Consider the following 11,223-nt stretch of genomic DNA (forward strand, 5'->3'; position numbering starts at 1 on the left):
TACATTCATCAAAAACAAATGAAACCTTGGCCTTGGTCAATAAATATGAAACAAAAGACGATATGCTCCCCCTCGGACAGACAAAAAAGCTGGTCTGTCAACAACCCATCAAACATCTTATAATACATGTATCATGTAAAATAGACAGATATATGGTGATTTCCATTGTAGCTTACACGGGAAAAAACACCATCTCTGATCCCTACACGTGGTCACTTATGGAAAACGAACAGCATGGGTGCTCGATCGATCTTTGTGCACAGTGGTGGATTTTTTTTTTAAATGTTATTTATTTTATTTATTTATTTTTTGTTTGTTTTGCCGTCGCGATATAACCTTCGTGGTTGAAAACGACGTTAAACACCAAATAAAGAATAAAGAAAGTAGGGGATTTAACATTTTTTTTTTAATGAGATACTTCATCTAAAAAAAATACAACAAAACCAAGCAGTCGGTTGTTGATTTTTGGTATGTGTGCAATTGGAGGGATGGTAGTATCTCGTGTAAAAGCCTGGCCAGACCTGAGATGGTGAGCCGAACTTTCCACGAGAAGGGGTGTGCCTTAAATTTACATTTCATTCCTGTTTAGATCGCATTGCTTGCTAAAGGGATGTTCACATCACAGACTTGCAATCAACTTTCCCCCAACTTTCAAGCGGTTTTAGTCGGCGGCAAGTCAAATCAAAATCGCTGCCCATGTGAACAGCACAAACGCGCAAACTAGTTTTAAGCGGCGATTCTCGCCAGACTGTACCACTCGGGATTGTTCGGTCGTCTTCGTGGTTTTCTGGAAAAGGGAAGTAACTGCATTAGCGTGGGTTGGCTAGAGCTAACAAATCAGTAAGCGCGATAAGAAAAGTCTAGGCAAAATCGTTGACAAGTCACGGCAAAGTCGAGCAGTTTTGGAGTCGCTGCTGAATCTGACCTAAATCGTACCTAACTCGTTTGGGCCGTTCACATGGCAGACTTTTCGCCGACTTGGCCTCGACGACTCGGAAAAGATTTTCAAACGACGAAAATTAGGGAAAAGTTGGTTGCAAGTCTGCCATGTGGACAGCACTTTATAGTCACCAGCCAGCTTCAGCTGTACTACGTATGTAATACCAAGCTGATGCAGGTGGCCAACATAAAACGTTGACCCTACATACTTGCGTATCCCCCGGACTCGTTCACCAAAAGTATGTGAGATACTGTTTGGCCCAAAAATACAGACCCTCTGTATATCTGAATAGATACTGATATAGTACGGGGCATGCGTCATTTTTACGAAATGCAGTCAGTCGAGAAAGTGAAACGTATTGCTGGGTACGTATATTTTATAGAGCTGTTGGTTAGATTTATTGTTTATTTATTTTTCTTGTAGAGTTTCTCGATTGATTCATTTGTATATTTATTTACGAATGTGAGACTTTTTCTCGCTATACGTTATAAAAATAAAACACAATTGTAAAGGGAAGCTAGCGAGTTTTAGACTTTGTGTCAAGAGAATTTACTAATCGTGTAAAAAGTGAAAGCAAAAGTCGTTGTTTTCGGAATTTCTGCTGAAGATATCAAATTTGCTTTGGCATTTTAGAATTACTTTAAAAAAGGCAAACTAATTGTATGTAAACTGGATATTAACGAAATTGAAGGCTGAACGTAGAACTTTGCAATAAATGGCCGTACATTATTATACTTTATTTGTATCTTTGACAAAAAGATGACATATTAAACAGATCGAGACATTCAGCAGTTCCTCCGAGACCGCAACAAAATTCAGAATAAAAACCCAAGAATGGTTTTTAATGCAACCTTTATATTAATTGTTCACAAAACAAAAGATTGTACATCTAGTGGATTTGTTTGTGGAAAGACAAAAAAACCAACTTAATATGAGATAAACAAAACTTGTCTAGAAATGTTTTTCGATCTCTGACAAGGTGGTTCATGCAGTGGTCCAAAGGAATGACAAAATCAATTGTGTTCATCTCATATTCATTGTCCAATTTTCTGTCCACGATAAAGCACGTTGGGTCGATATACTTGTGAATCTTTGCATACAGATAACACAAACAACTCCACCATGGACAAAACGTCAGAAAAACCTAAAAGTTTCTGCACCAGACTGTGCCAGGGCAAGTTGTGTATTCCTCTGATCGCTGTGACGGTCCTCGCTGGCATCGCCGTTGCCTTGACAACGGTGTTGACGTCGTCGTCTGTGAGGGAGAGGTTTCCACCAGATCTCAAGTGGTGGCAGAAGAGTATCGTCTACCAAATCTACCCCAGATCCTTCCAGGATTCTGACGGGGATGGGGTTGGGGATCTACCAGGTAGAGTTGCTTCTGTTTCTGTGGTAAGAGGCAAGGGTAGTAATCTTTGCTGCACACTGCTGTGTGTGTGTGTGTGTGTGTGTGTGTGTGTGTGTGTGTGTGTGTGTGTGTGTGTGTGTATGTGTGGTGTATGTGTGTGTGTGTGTGTGTGTGTGTGTATGAGTGTGTGTGTGTGTGTGTGTATGTGTGTGTGTGTGTGTGTGTGTATGAGTGTGTGTGTGTGTGCGTGTGTGTGTGTATGAATGTGTGTGCGTGTGTGTGTGTGTATGTGTATGAGTGTGTGTATGTGTATGAGTGTGTGTGTGTGTGTGTGTGTGTGTGTGTGTATGAGTGTGTGTGTGTGTGTGTGTGTGTGTGAGTGTGTGTGTGTGTGTGAGAGGATGACCAGCTCTTCCACAATCCGTACAAACTCGGAAGTGGTCTACCATTCTACAGTGGACCCCCCCCCCCCCCGCACACACACAATGCATGCCTCCCCCCCCCCCCCCCCCCGTTTTTAAGACCTGTGTTTTTAAGACCCTCTGTAACTTTAGCACCTTTTTATGACTCCCTCCGATTTAAGACCAGATTCTCTCAGCTTTGTGGAGGTCTTAAAAGGGGTTCCATTCTACTGCTTCAGGCATCATATCCAGACTGGACTATTTCACCTACCTGAATGTGAAGGCGCTGTGGATCAGCCCATTCTACCCTTCCCCCATGAGGGACTTCGGGTACGACACGACCAGTCACGTGGAGGTCGATCCTCTCTTCGGCAATCTTTTCGACTTCGACAATCTGCTCCGCGAAGCGCACAAGCGCGGTATGTTACTCATTCTCTTGATGACAAGAAAATTGAAAGACAAATTAGTTACTTTTTATTTTTTTCATTGGTGGAACAAACAGGGTTTGATTCTGCTTGCATTAGATATTGGGATTTCTTGTTGAATGGATTGTGTTTGGTGCTTATACAGATACAAAGACATAGACAGAAATATACAGAAACATTTACTAATCTACACACCGTATTCGTCAGATATCCGAGTGATCATCGATTTTGTGGCCGGCTACACCAGTTCTGATCACCCGTGGTTCAAAAAGAGTGAACAGAGAATTGAACCCTATGCCGGCTACTACGTGTGGGCCGCGGGCAAGACACTCGACAATGGTACTACTGTTCCTCCTAGTAACTGGGTAAGGGGAGTATTAAAGCTATTGATGTTGTTTGTTGTTCTTCTTCTGCGTTTGTGGGCTGCAACGCCCCAGTGCACTCGTGTTGTGTTGTTGTTTTTGTGTATGTTTTGTTTTGTTTTGTTTTGTTTATGTTACGTGTATGGCCATTCCCCCTCCCCCTTTTTCAGATCGATTTGGCTTTAATGCAAAGTCTTAATTTGTGATCCTCTCAATCCTGTATTCGACATCCGACAAAGACATTATTTTGTTTTCAGATCGATTAGTTTTTATTGACAAATCTTTGTCATCCTCCTGACCCTTTCTTGGACACCTGCCAAATGTTTTCGTTTTCAGATCAGTTCGTTTGGTTATTCTGCGTGGACGTGGAGCAAGACGAGACAGGAGTACTTCTATCATTCGTTCACTCCTTCCCAGCCACAGGTCAACTACCGCTGCACGGAGCTCAGAGAAGAAATGAAGGTGAACATTAAAAGCTCTACAGACCTCCCCGTTAAATTGATAAACATTACACTGTTACAATGAAGCCCCCTTTTTAAAACCCCAATTTAAGGCTCGCTTCATTTTAAAACCTATTTTATTTTCTCAGAGTTTCTGTTCAAGACCTCTGTAACTTTACACCAATTTTAAAACTCCCTCCATTACAAAACCTGTTTCCCCTGAAGTTTTGAATGTCTTCAAAGGGTGAGAGGGGGGTGGGGGGGGGGGGGGGGTGCGGGGTGAGACACAAACAAATATGAGGAAATCGGGCATTATAAAGGAGGAAGTCCGAACGAAACGACTTGATATTCTATTGGTTCTGTTTGTCCCCCTTACCGAAAGATGACGCCTTTTCGGCACAAACCCCCGCATTCGCTTTCCCTTCTCAGAAAGTGTGTGGGTGTATGTGCAGTTATTGTTTGTTTCAGAACATTATCCGCTTTTGGTTAGAGCGTGGAGTAGATGGGATGAGAGTGGATGCCATTGCTTACATGATGGTGTCAGACCAATACTATGAGGACCAGAAACCCAGCAACAAATCTGGAACCCAATGGGTAGGTGGTTCGAGCAAGACTGTGGTTAACATTCAGACATGATCGCAGCTCCACCATAATGTTTTTTACGAAAATAATTCATAAACAAATTCCTACTGTGCACATAGGGCACAAAGGCTATTCATCTTGTGTATATGACCAAGTAGATGAATGGTGTTACCCCAGGTAAGAGCCTGGTCAGATTGGAGTAAGTGGGCCTAATTGTTTTCACGAGAATGAATGTGCTTTTAAAGAACCAACATCCGAAGCTACAATGTCTGTCCATCTTGGTGTGGAGAAGTCAAAGCTTTACGGAATCAAGTGTAATTTTGACCTTTTTATTTTATTTTATTGTTATGTGTATGTCCATCCACTATAAACAAAAGAAGAGAAAAGGCTGCCAGGTTAAATACTGGAGAATGTTTCTTTTTGTCTATAGATAGTTCCAATCAATACGTTTTTCTTCTGTTTCCCTGTCGCTTCCGTCCTGGTCTTTCCTTTCGGTTGCCCGTATGTTCTTCAACCATTTGTCTCTATATTTCTCAGTTTTACTCACACACCCCCCCCCCCCCCCCCCCCCTGCCCGATTTGTTCTTCTTGGTTTATTATTGTCATGTTCACCACCATGAAGGTTTGTGTAATGTTGTTTTGGTCAAGGAAAAAAGCTTTTGAGTTCGTGTCTTAGTTGCCTATTTTTTTAATTGTTTACTGTCATGTATTTTGAATTTTGTTTTGTTTAAACCAATACTCGCATTTTTGACTCTGTCTACAGTGGCAGCTAGCCTACTGGATCCCCAGCTTGACCCAGAACGTGCCGGACATCGGGCTAGTGGTCAAGGAATGGGGAGAAGTGCTGGACTCTTATGATGACTCCGACAGTGACACCGACCACTCAAAGTCAGATGTCCATTTAATTATATGATCTCTCTGTTCTCATTGTCTTGCGTATACATTTTGTGTCTTTCTTTTCTCACCCCAGTATCTGCATGGTCATTGGCTATCTGGCTATCTGCATTTCTATTGTTTGTGCATGTATTGTACGAATGAAAAGCTGGAAGAGTAGACTATGCCTAAAACCTTTTTTTCCTGACTGCTACGATCCAAAATCCAAGCTATTTCCTCCAAATTTTTACCAAGCAAGCTTTGGCTCTGCCCGAACTACGAGATTTTATTTCAGCTTGGTATTACTTGGAAAGTTATAACTGTGCATATTATAACTGTTATTTTAACCACTATTGTAAGGGGCTGTGGCCTTACACAATTAAAGATTGTCTATTGTTCTTTGTTTTTGTTGTGTACTCTCTCTCTCTCTCTCTCTCTCTCTCTCTCTCTCTCTCTCTCTCTCTCTCTCTCTCCTCCCCCTCTCGCTCCCTCTCTTTTTATTTTTCTGTGACTTTGTGTTTATGCCTTTATTTTGTTTATTCACTCACTCAACTGACTGACTCGGCTAATTGACAAACTGTAGAATTGGACAACTGGCAAAATGCTGTTTTGTTTCGTTTTCTTTTTTCCATTCTTTCTTTTACTTCACTGACGGAAATGCTCAACTATCCAAGTCTTTTAGGCCGACAGATTGACAGAATGTGTTTATCACGCTTCAAGCGACTTTTTTGTAACGGTTAAAACGTTATTGCGGCCGCAAAAATCATCAGCGCTACCACTTAAATTATGTTGCAGGTTCATGGTCGTTGAATTGTATGACCCACCAAAGATCAGAAACCGTTACTATGCCTATGGCGCCGACATGCCCTTCAACTTTGACCTGATTGTGACCATGAACCCTGTTTACCACACCTACTGCGACGCCATTTGCATTCGTGACGTCATCCAAGAAGAGTACGACACTTTGCCGGACGGAAAGTGGGCAAACTTTGTGGTGAGGCAATTTGTCGTTATTTAATGTTGTAGTTAAAATAACTTCATGTGTTTTTTGTTTTTTTCGTTTCTGTCTGTTTGACGGACATACATTGAGTCTATGCGTTTACCAGTGCAAAAGAACAGATCTTTTCTTTGATGTCTTTTTGACATATGTACAGTCGATAGATTGATATTTGGATGGATTGATGGATGGACGGATGCATGAACTTATGAACTGATGGACTAATGGATACCGGGATGGATGGGGGGGTTTGACAGATTGATTGAGTGAGTCAGTATGTGTCACAGCTCGATCTGTGTTCATTGTAGGTATCTTACCGCGACAACAAGCGAGCCATCTCTCAATATTGTATAGAGACGCGCTTCACGCAGTGTTGCTGACTCTACAAGGTACTAACAAAACGTACTACGGTGATGAAATCTGCATTCAAAACATCGTAGCACCATACACTTTCTTGTCTCTGTCTCCAGCTATCTAACCACGACAACAAGCGAGCCAGTTCTCGTCTGGGATCATTGTATACTGACGCACTTATCGTATTGCTGCTGACACTACGAGGCACACCCACCACGTACTACGGTGAAGAGATCGGTATGGAGGACATCGTAGTGTCATTCGCCGAGACGAGAGACCCGTGGGGAATCAACTACGGACCTGTAAGTAGAATCTAAAGTCGTTATAGCTGAAGCATGTGTATGTGTGTGTGTGTGTGTGTGTGTGTATGTGTGTGTGGGTGTGTGTGTGTGTGTGTATGTGTGTGTGTGTATGTGTCTGTGTGTGTGTTTGTGTGTGTGTGTGTGTGTGTGTGTGTGTGTGTGTGTGTGTGTGTGTGTGTGTGTGTACGTGTGTGTGTGTCTGTCTGTCCAAGAAAAGGACTAATACAAGGCTACAAACGCTGAACTGAACTAAGAATATAAACACAGAAGTTGAGTGATGTTTGTAATAACACCATGGCTGTTTATCATGTTTGCTGTTCCACATAATTATGTAGCAAGAAATAACAAAGGACGATTACGATTTAAAACACCCATTGAAACGATACGACGCGTTGAAAAGATTGCGCTGATCGTATTTGATTTTTATTATATTAATGTGTAATAATTATATCATTTTGCGCTTACTGTGTTTTGTTTTTCCATGATACAGGACCATTATCAGGAAGTGTCACGTGACCCCGCCAGGTCACCCATGCAGTGGAACAGTAGCAGCAATGCCGGATTCACAGAGGCAACGAAACCATGGTTACCTCTACATCCTAACTTCAGAACTATAAATGTCGAGGTTTGCCACACCCCTTTTTTTAATATGCATACTCCGATGAACTATATCATGATGCAGCTTTTCGTTGGCTGTTTTGTCTTCTACAGCATGAGCCATGTTGTGTGTGAAAAAGAAAAACGAATAGCCATGGACAGTTTTTCCCCACTTGCATTCGCCAAAGCAAGCCATATTAGTTTGTTTGAATAAGATATATGGGTCTTCTATCAGAAGCTAGGTTAGGTTACCATTCATTAACGTTTACCACCACTGGGCTCAACCTCTCTAACATCAGCCAAGTTCTTTAACAATGCATACATGCAAACGCGTTTTCAAAAACCTAAAGGTCAAAGTGCAAACGTGGCACTTGGGTTTTAATTTTCTTTTATTTCTTTTCACCCCGTTGTTTTGTATCAAAGACTTGCTTTATCTAAGTTGATTTAATTTTGTTCTATTTTATTTCAGACGGAGAAGAATTCGACGGAAATGGCAACGATCAAACTTTACCGTGACCTTGCCATTCTCCGCGAAGAGCCTTCGCTACAATATGGCCTTTTGACCTTTGGTGACGTCACTCCCAGCATCCTCTTCTACCTACGATCTGCTCAGGACAATCCAGATTACCTTGTGATCATCAACTTTGGGAACATGACCTTGACCCATGACTTTTCCGGCCCGCCTGTCAGCAAGGCTCAAGGTCGTGTCAAGGTCGCGACTTCTGCGGCGGTCAACGAGAAACGTTTCTACTTGAACTCTGCTGTGACCTTGTCAAGTGTGACCTTGAACCCTGGCGACGGTCTTGTCATAGAGTTACAACATTAAATGTACGATTCTTACAATTTTGTTGTTGCACCCATGAAAAGCGTGATTCAACATTCATTCACTCTGTAGACCTACAAGCACGTGAAGATAATCGAAATGCAATCGAAGTGATATACTGTTACTAGTTTTGTTCTATGGTTTTTACATTTAGTCAAGTTTTGACTAAATATTTTAACATCGAGGGGGAATCGAAACGAGGGTCGTGGTGTAATGTGCGTGTGTCTGTGTGTGTGTGTGTGTGTGTGTGTGTGTGTAGAGCGATTCAGACTAAACTACTGGACCGATCTTTATGAAATTTGACATGAGAGTTCCTGGGTATGAAATCCCCGAACGTTTTTTTCATTTTTTTGATAAATGTCTTTGATGACGTCATATCCGGCTTTTCGTGAAAGTTGAGGCGGCACTGTCACGCCCTCATTTTTCAACCAAATTGGTTGAAATTTTGGTCAAGTACTCTTCGACGAAGCCCGGGGTTCGGTATTGCATTTCAGCTTGGTGGCTTAAAAATTAATTAATGACTTTGGTCATTAAAAATCTGAAAATTGTAAAAAAAAATAAAAATTTATAAAACGATCCAAATTTACGTTTATCTTATTCTCCATTATTTGCTGATTCCAAAAACATATAAATATGTTATATTCGGATTAAAAACAAGCTCTGAAAATTAAATATATAAAAATTATTATCAAAATTTTTTTTCGAAATCAATTTAAAAACACTTTTATCTTATTCCTTGTCGGTTCCTGATTCCAAAAATATATAGATATGATATGTTTGGATTAAAAACACGCTCAGAAAGTTAAAACGAAGAGAGGTACAGAAAAGCGTGCTATGCAGCATAGCGTAACCACTACCCCGCTCTTCTTGTCAATTTCACTGCCTATGCCGTGAGCGGTGGACCACGAGTATACGGTCTTGCTGCGTTGCATTGCGTTCAGTTTCATTCTGTGAGTTCGACAGCTACTTGACTAAATATTGTATTTTCGCCTTACGCGACTTGTTATTTTTCATTCCGCCGATGTAGTCTTTCATTTCTTCAAGCAAGTTACCACCTCACACTTATCGTTTGTTGCTATTCGCTATTTCGTCACAGCGACTGATGTCGTGTCAAACAGCGGTAAGCAAAACAATTAAAACAAGTCGCGTAAGGCGAAATTACTACATTTAGTCAAGCTGTGGAACTCACAGAATGAAACTGAACGTAGTCCGCCGCTAGAGCAAAAGGCAGTGAAAGTGACGAGCCTGTTTGGCGCGGTAGCGATTGCGCTGTGCTTCATAGCACGCTTTACTGTACCTCTCTTCGTTTTAACTTTCTGAGCGTGTTTTTAATCCAAACATATCATATCTATATGTTTTTGGAATCAGGAACCGACAAGGAATAAGATGAAATAGTTTTTGAAACGATTTTGGAAATTTAATTTTGATCATAATTTTTATATTTTTTAATTTTCAGAGCTTGTTTTTAATCCAAATATAACATATTTATATGTTTTTGGAATCAGAAAATGATGAAGAATAAGATAAACGTAAATTCGGATGGTTTTATAAAAAATTTTTTTTTTACAATTTTCAGATTTTTAATTACCAAAGTCATTAATTAATTTTTAAGCCACCAAACTGAAATGCAATACCGAAGTCCGGCCTTCGTCGAAGATTGCTTGGCCAAAATTTCAATCAATTTGATTGTAAAATGAGGGTGTGACAGTGCCGCCTCAACTTTTACAAAAAGCCGGATATGACGTCATCAAAGACATCATCATTTATCGCAAAAAAGAAAAAAAAGTCCTGGGATATCATTCCCAGGAACTCTCATGTCAAATTTCATAAAGATCTGTCCAGTAGTTTAGTCTGAATCGCTCTACACACACACACACACACACACACACACACACACGCACACACGTACACACACACACACACACACATACACACACACACACACACACACACACACACACACACACACACACACACACACACCACGACCCTCGTCTCGATTCCCCCCTCTATGTTAAAACATTTAGTCAAAACTTGACTAAATGTAAAAAGTCACCGAAGTGTGTGGTGTGTGTGTGTGTGTGTGTGTGTGTGTGTGTGTGTGTGTGTGTGTGCGCGTGTGCGTGTGTGTGTGTGTGTGTGTGTGTGTGTGAGAGAGAGTGCGTGCGTTTTTGCGTGTGTGTTTATGCGTTTTTGCGTGTGTGTTTATGCGTTTTTGCGTGTGTGTTTGTGTTGTTGTTTTTGTTCCGCACGCATGTACATTGACACACACATTCCAATCAATCTCTTTACAGTGGACACCTATCTTTATCAACTTCTGCATTTAAGGCTTCGCAAAAAAATAAGCGCATTTGAAGAAAAGGAAATCTATACTAACAGCTGACCCACTGATCGAGACTCCTGCAATGACAGGGAGGTAACCAGGTATTCTCGACGACGCAGTCTATTTGACAGAAGTTATCTACCCTGGACCTTACTCGTCCTTTTCTCCCAACAATTTCTTCTTCTTCTTCTTCTTCAGCGTTCCAGAATTGTCTGGTTACGTGTGAGCTCGTTTGCCCATTTGTTATCATCATTTACATAAAACTTATCTGTTAATCCAAACAATGAGATAATTACTGTGATGTTCTTAACTACACTTTAATATGGAATGTATGTATGTATGTATGTATGTATGTATGTAGGTATGTATGTAGGTATGTATGCATGTGTGTTGGTGTGTCGGTGTGTCAGGTGTGCAAGAAAAAAGGGTATTTTTTTTATCATGGGTTTTATGAAT

The 11,223-nt window shown here is 40.9% G+C and overlaps 1 protein-coding gene across 1 annotated transcript; it reads left to right on the top strand.

Annotated features, from left to right (window-relative positions):
* The first annotated feature begins 1,942 nt into the window (after positions 1-1,942).
* Positions 1,943-8,447, top strand: LOC138969686 (alpha-glucosidase-like). Its single transcript, XM_070342543.1, has 10 exons — positions 1,943-2,309; positions 2,929-3,108; positions 3,322-3,479; positions 3,813-3,938; positions 4,385-4,510; positions 5,262-5,386; positions 6,167-6,365; positions 6,839-7,024; positions 7,515-7,649; positions 8,091-8,447. The coding sequence occupies exons 1-10, from the start codon at positions 2,063-2,065 to the stop codon at positions 8,445-8,447; spliced, it is 1,839 nt and encodes a 612-aa protein (XP_070198644.1). The 5' UTR covers positions 1,943-2,062.
* The last annotated feature ends 2,776 nt before the right edge of the window (positions 8,448-11,223 follow it).

The sequence above is a fragment of the Littorina saxatilis genome, linkage group LG6 (assembly GCF_037325665.1).
Source record: "Littorina saxatilis isolate snail1 linkage group LG6, US_GU_Lsax_2.0, whole genome shotgun sequence".
Classification (NCBI taxonomy): domain Eukaryota; kingdom Metazoa; phylum Mollusca; class Gastropoda; order Littorinimorpha; family Littorinidae; genus Littorina; species Littorina saxatilis.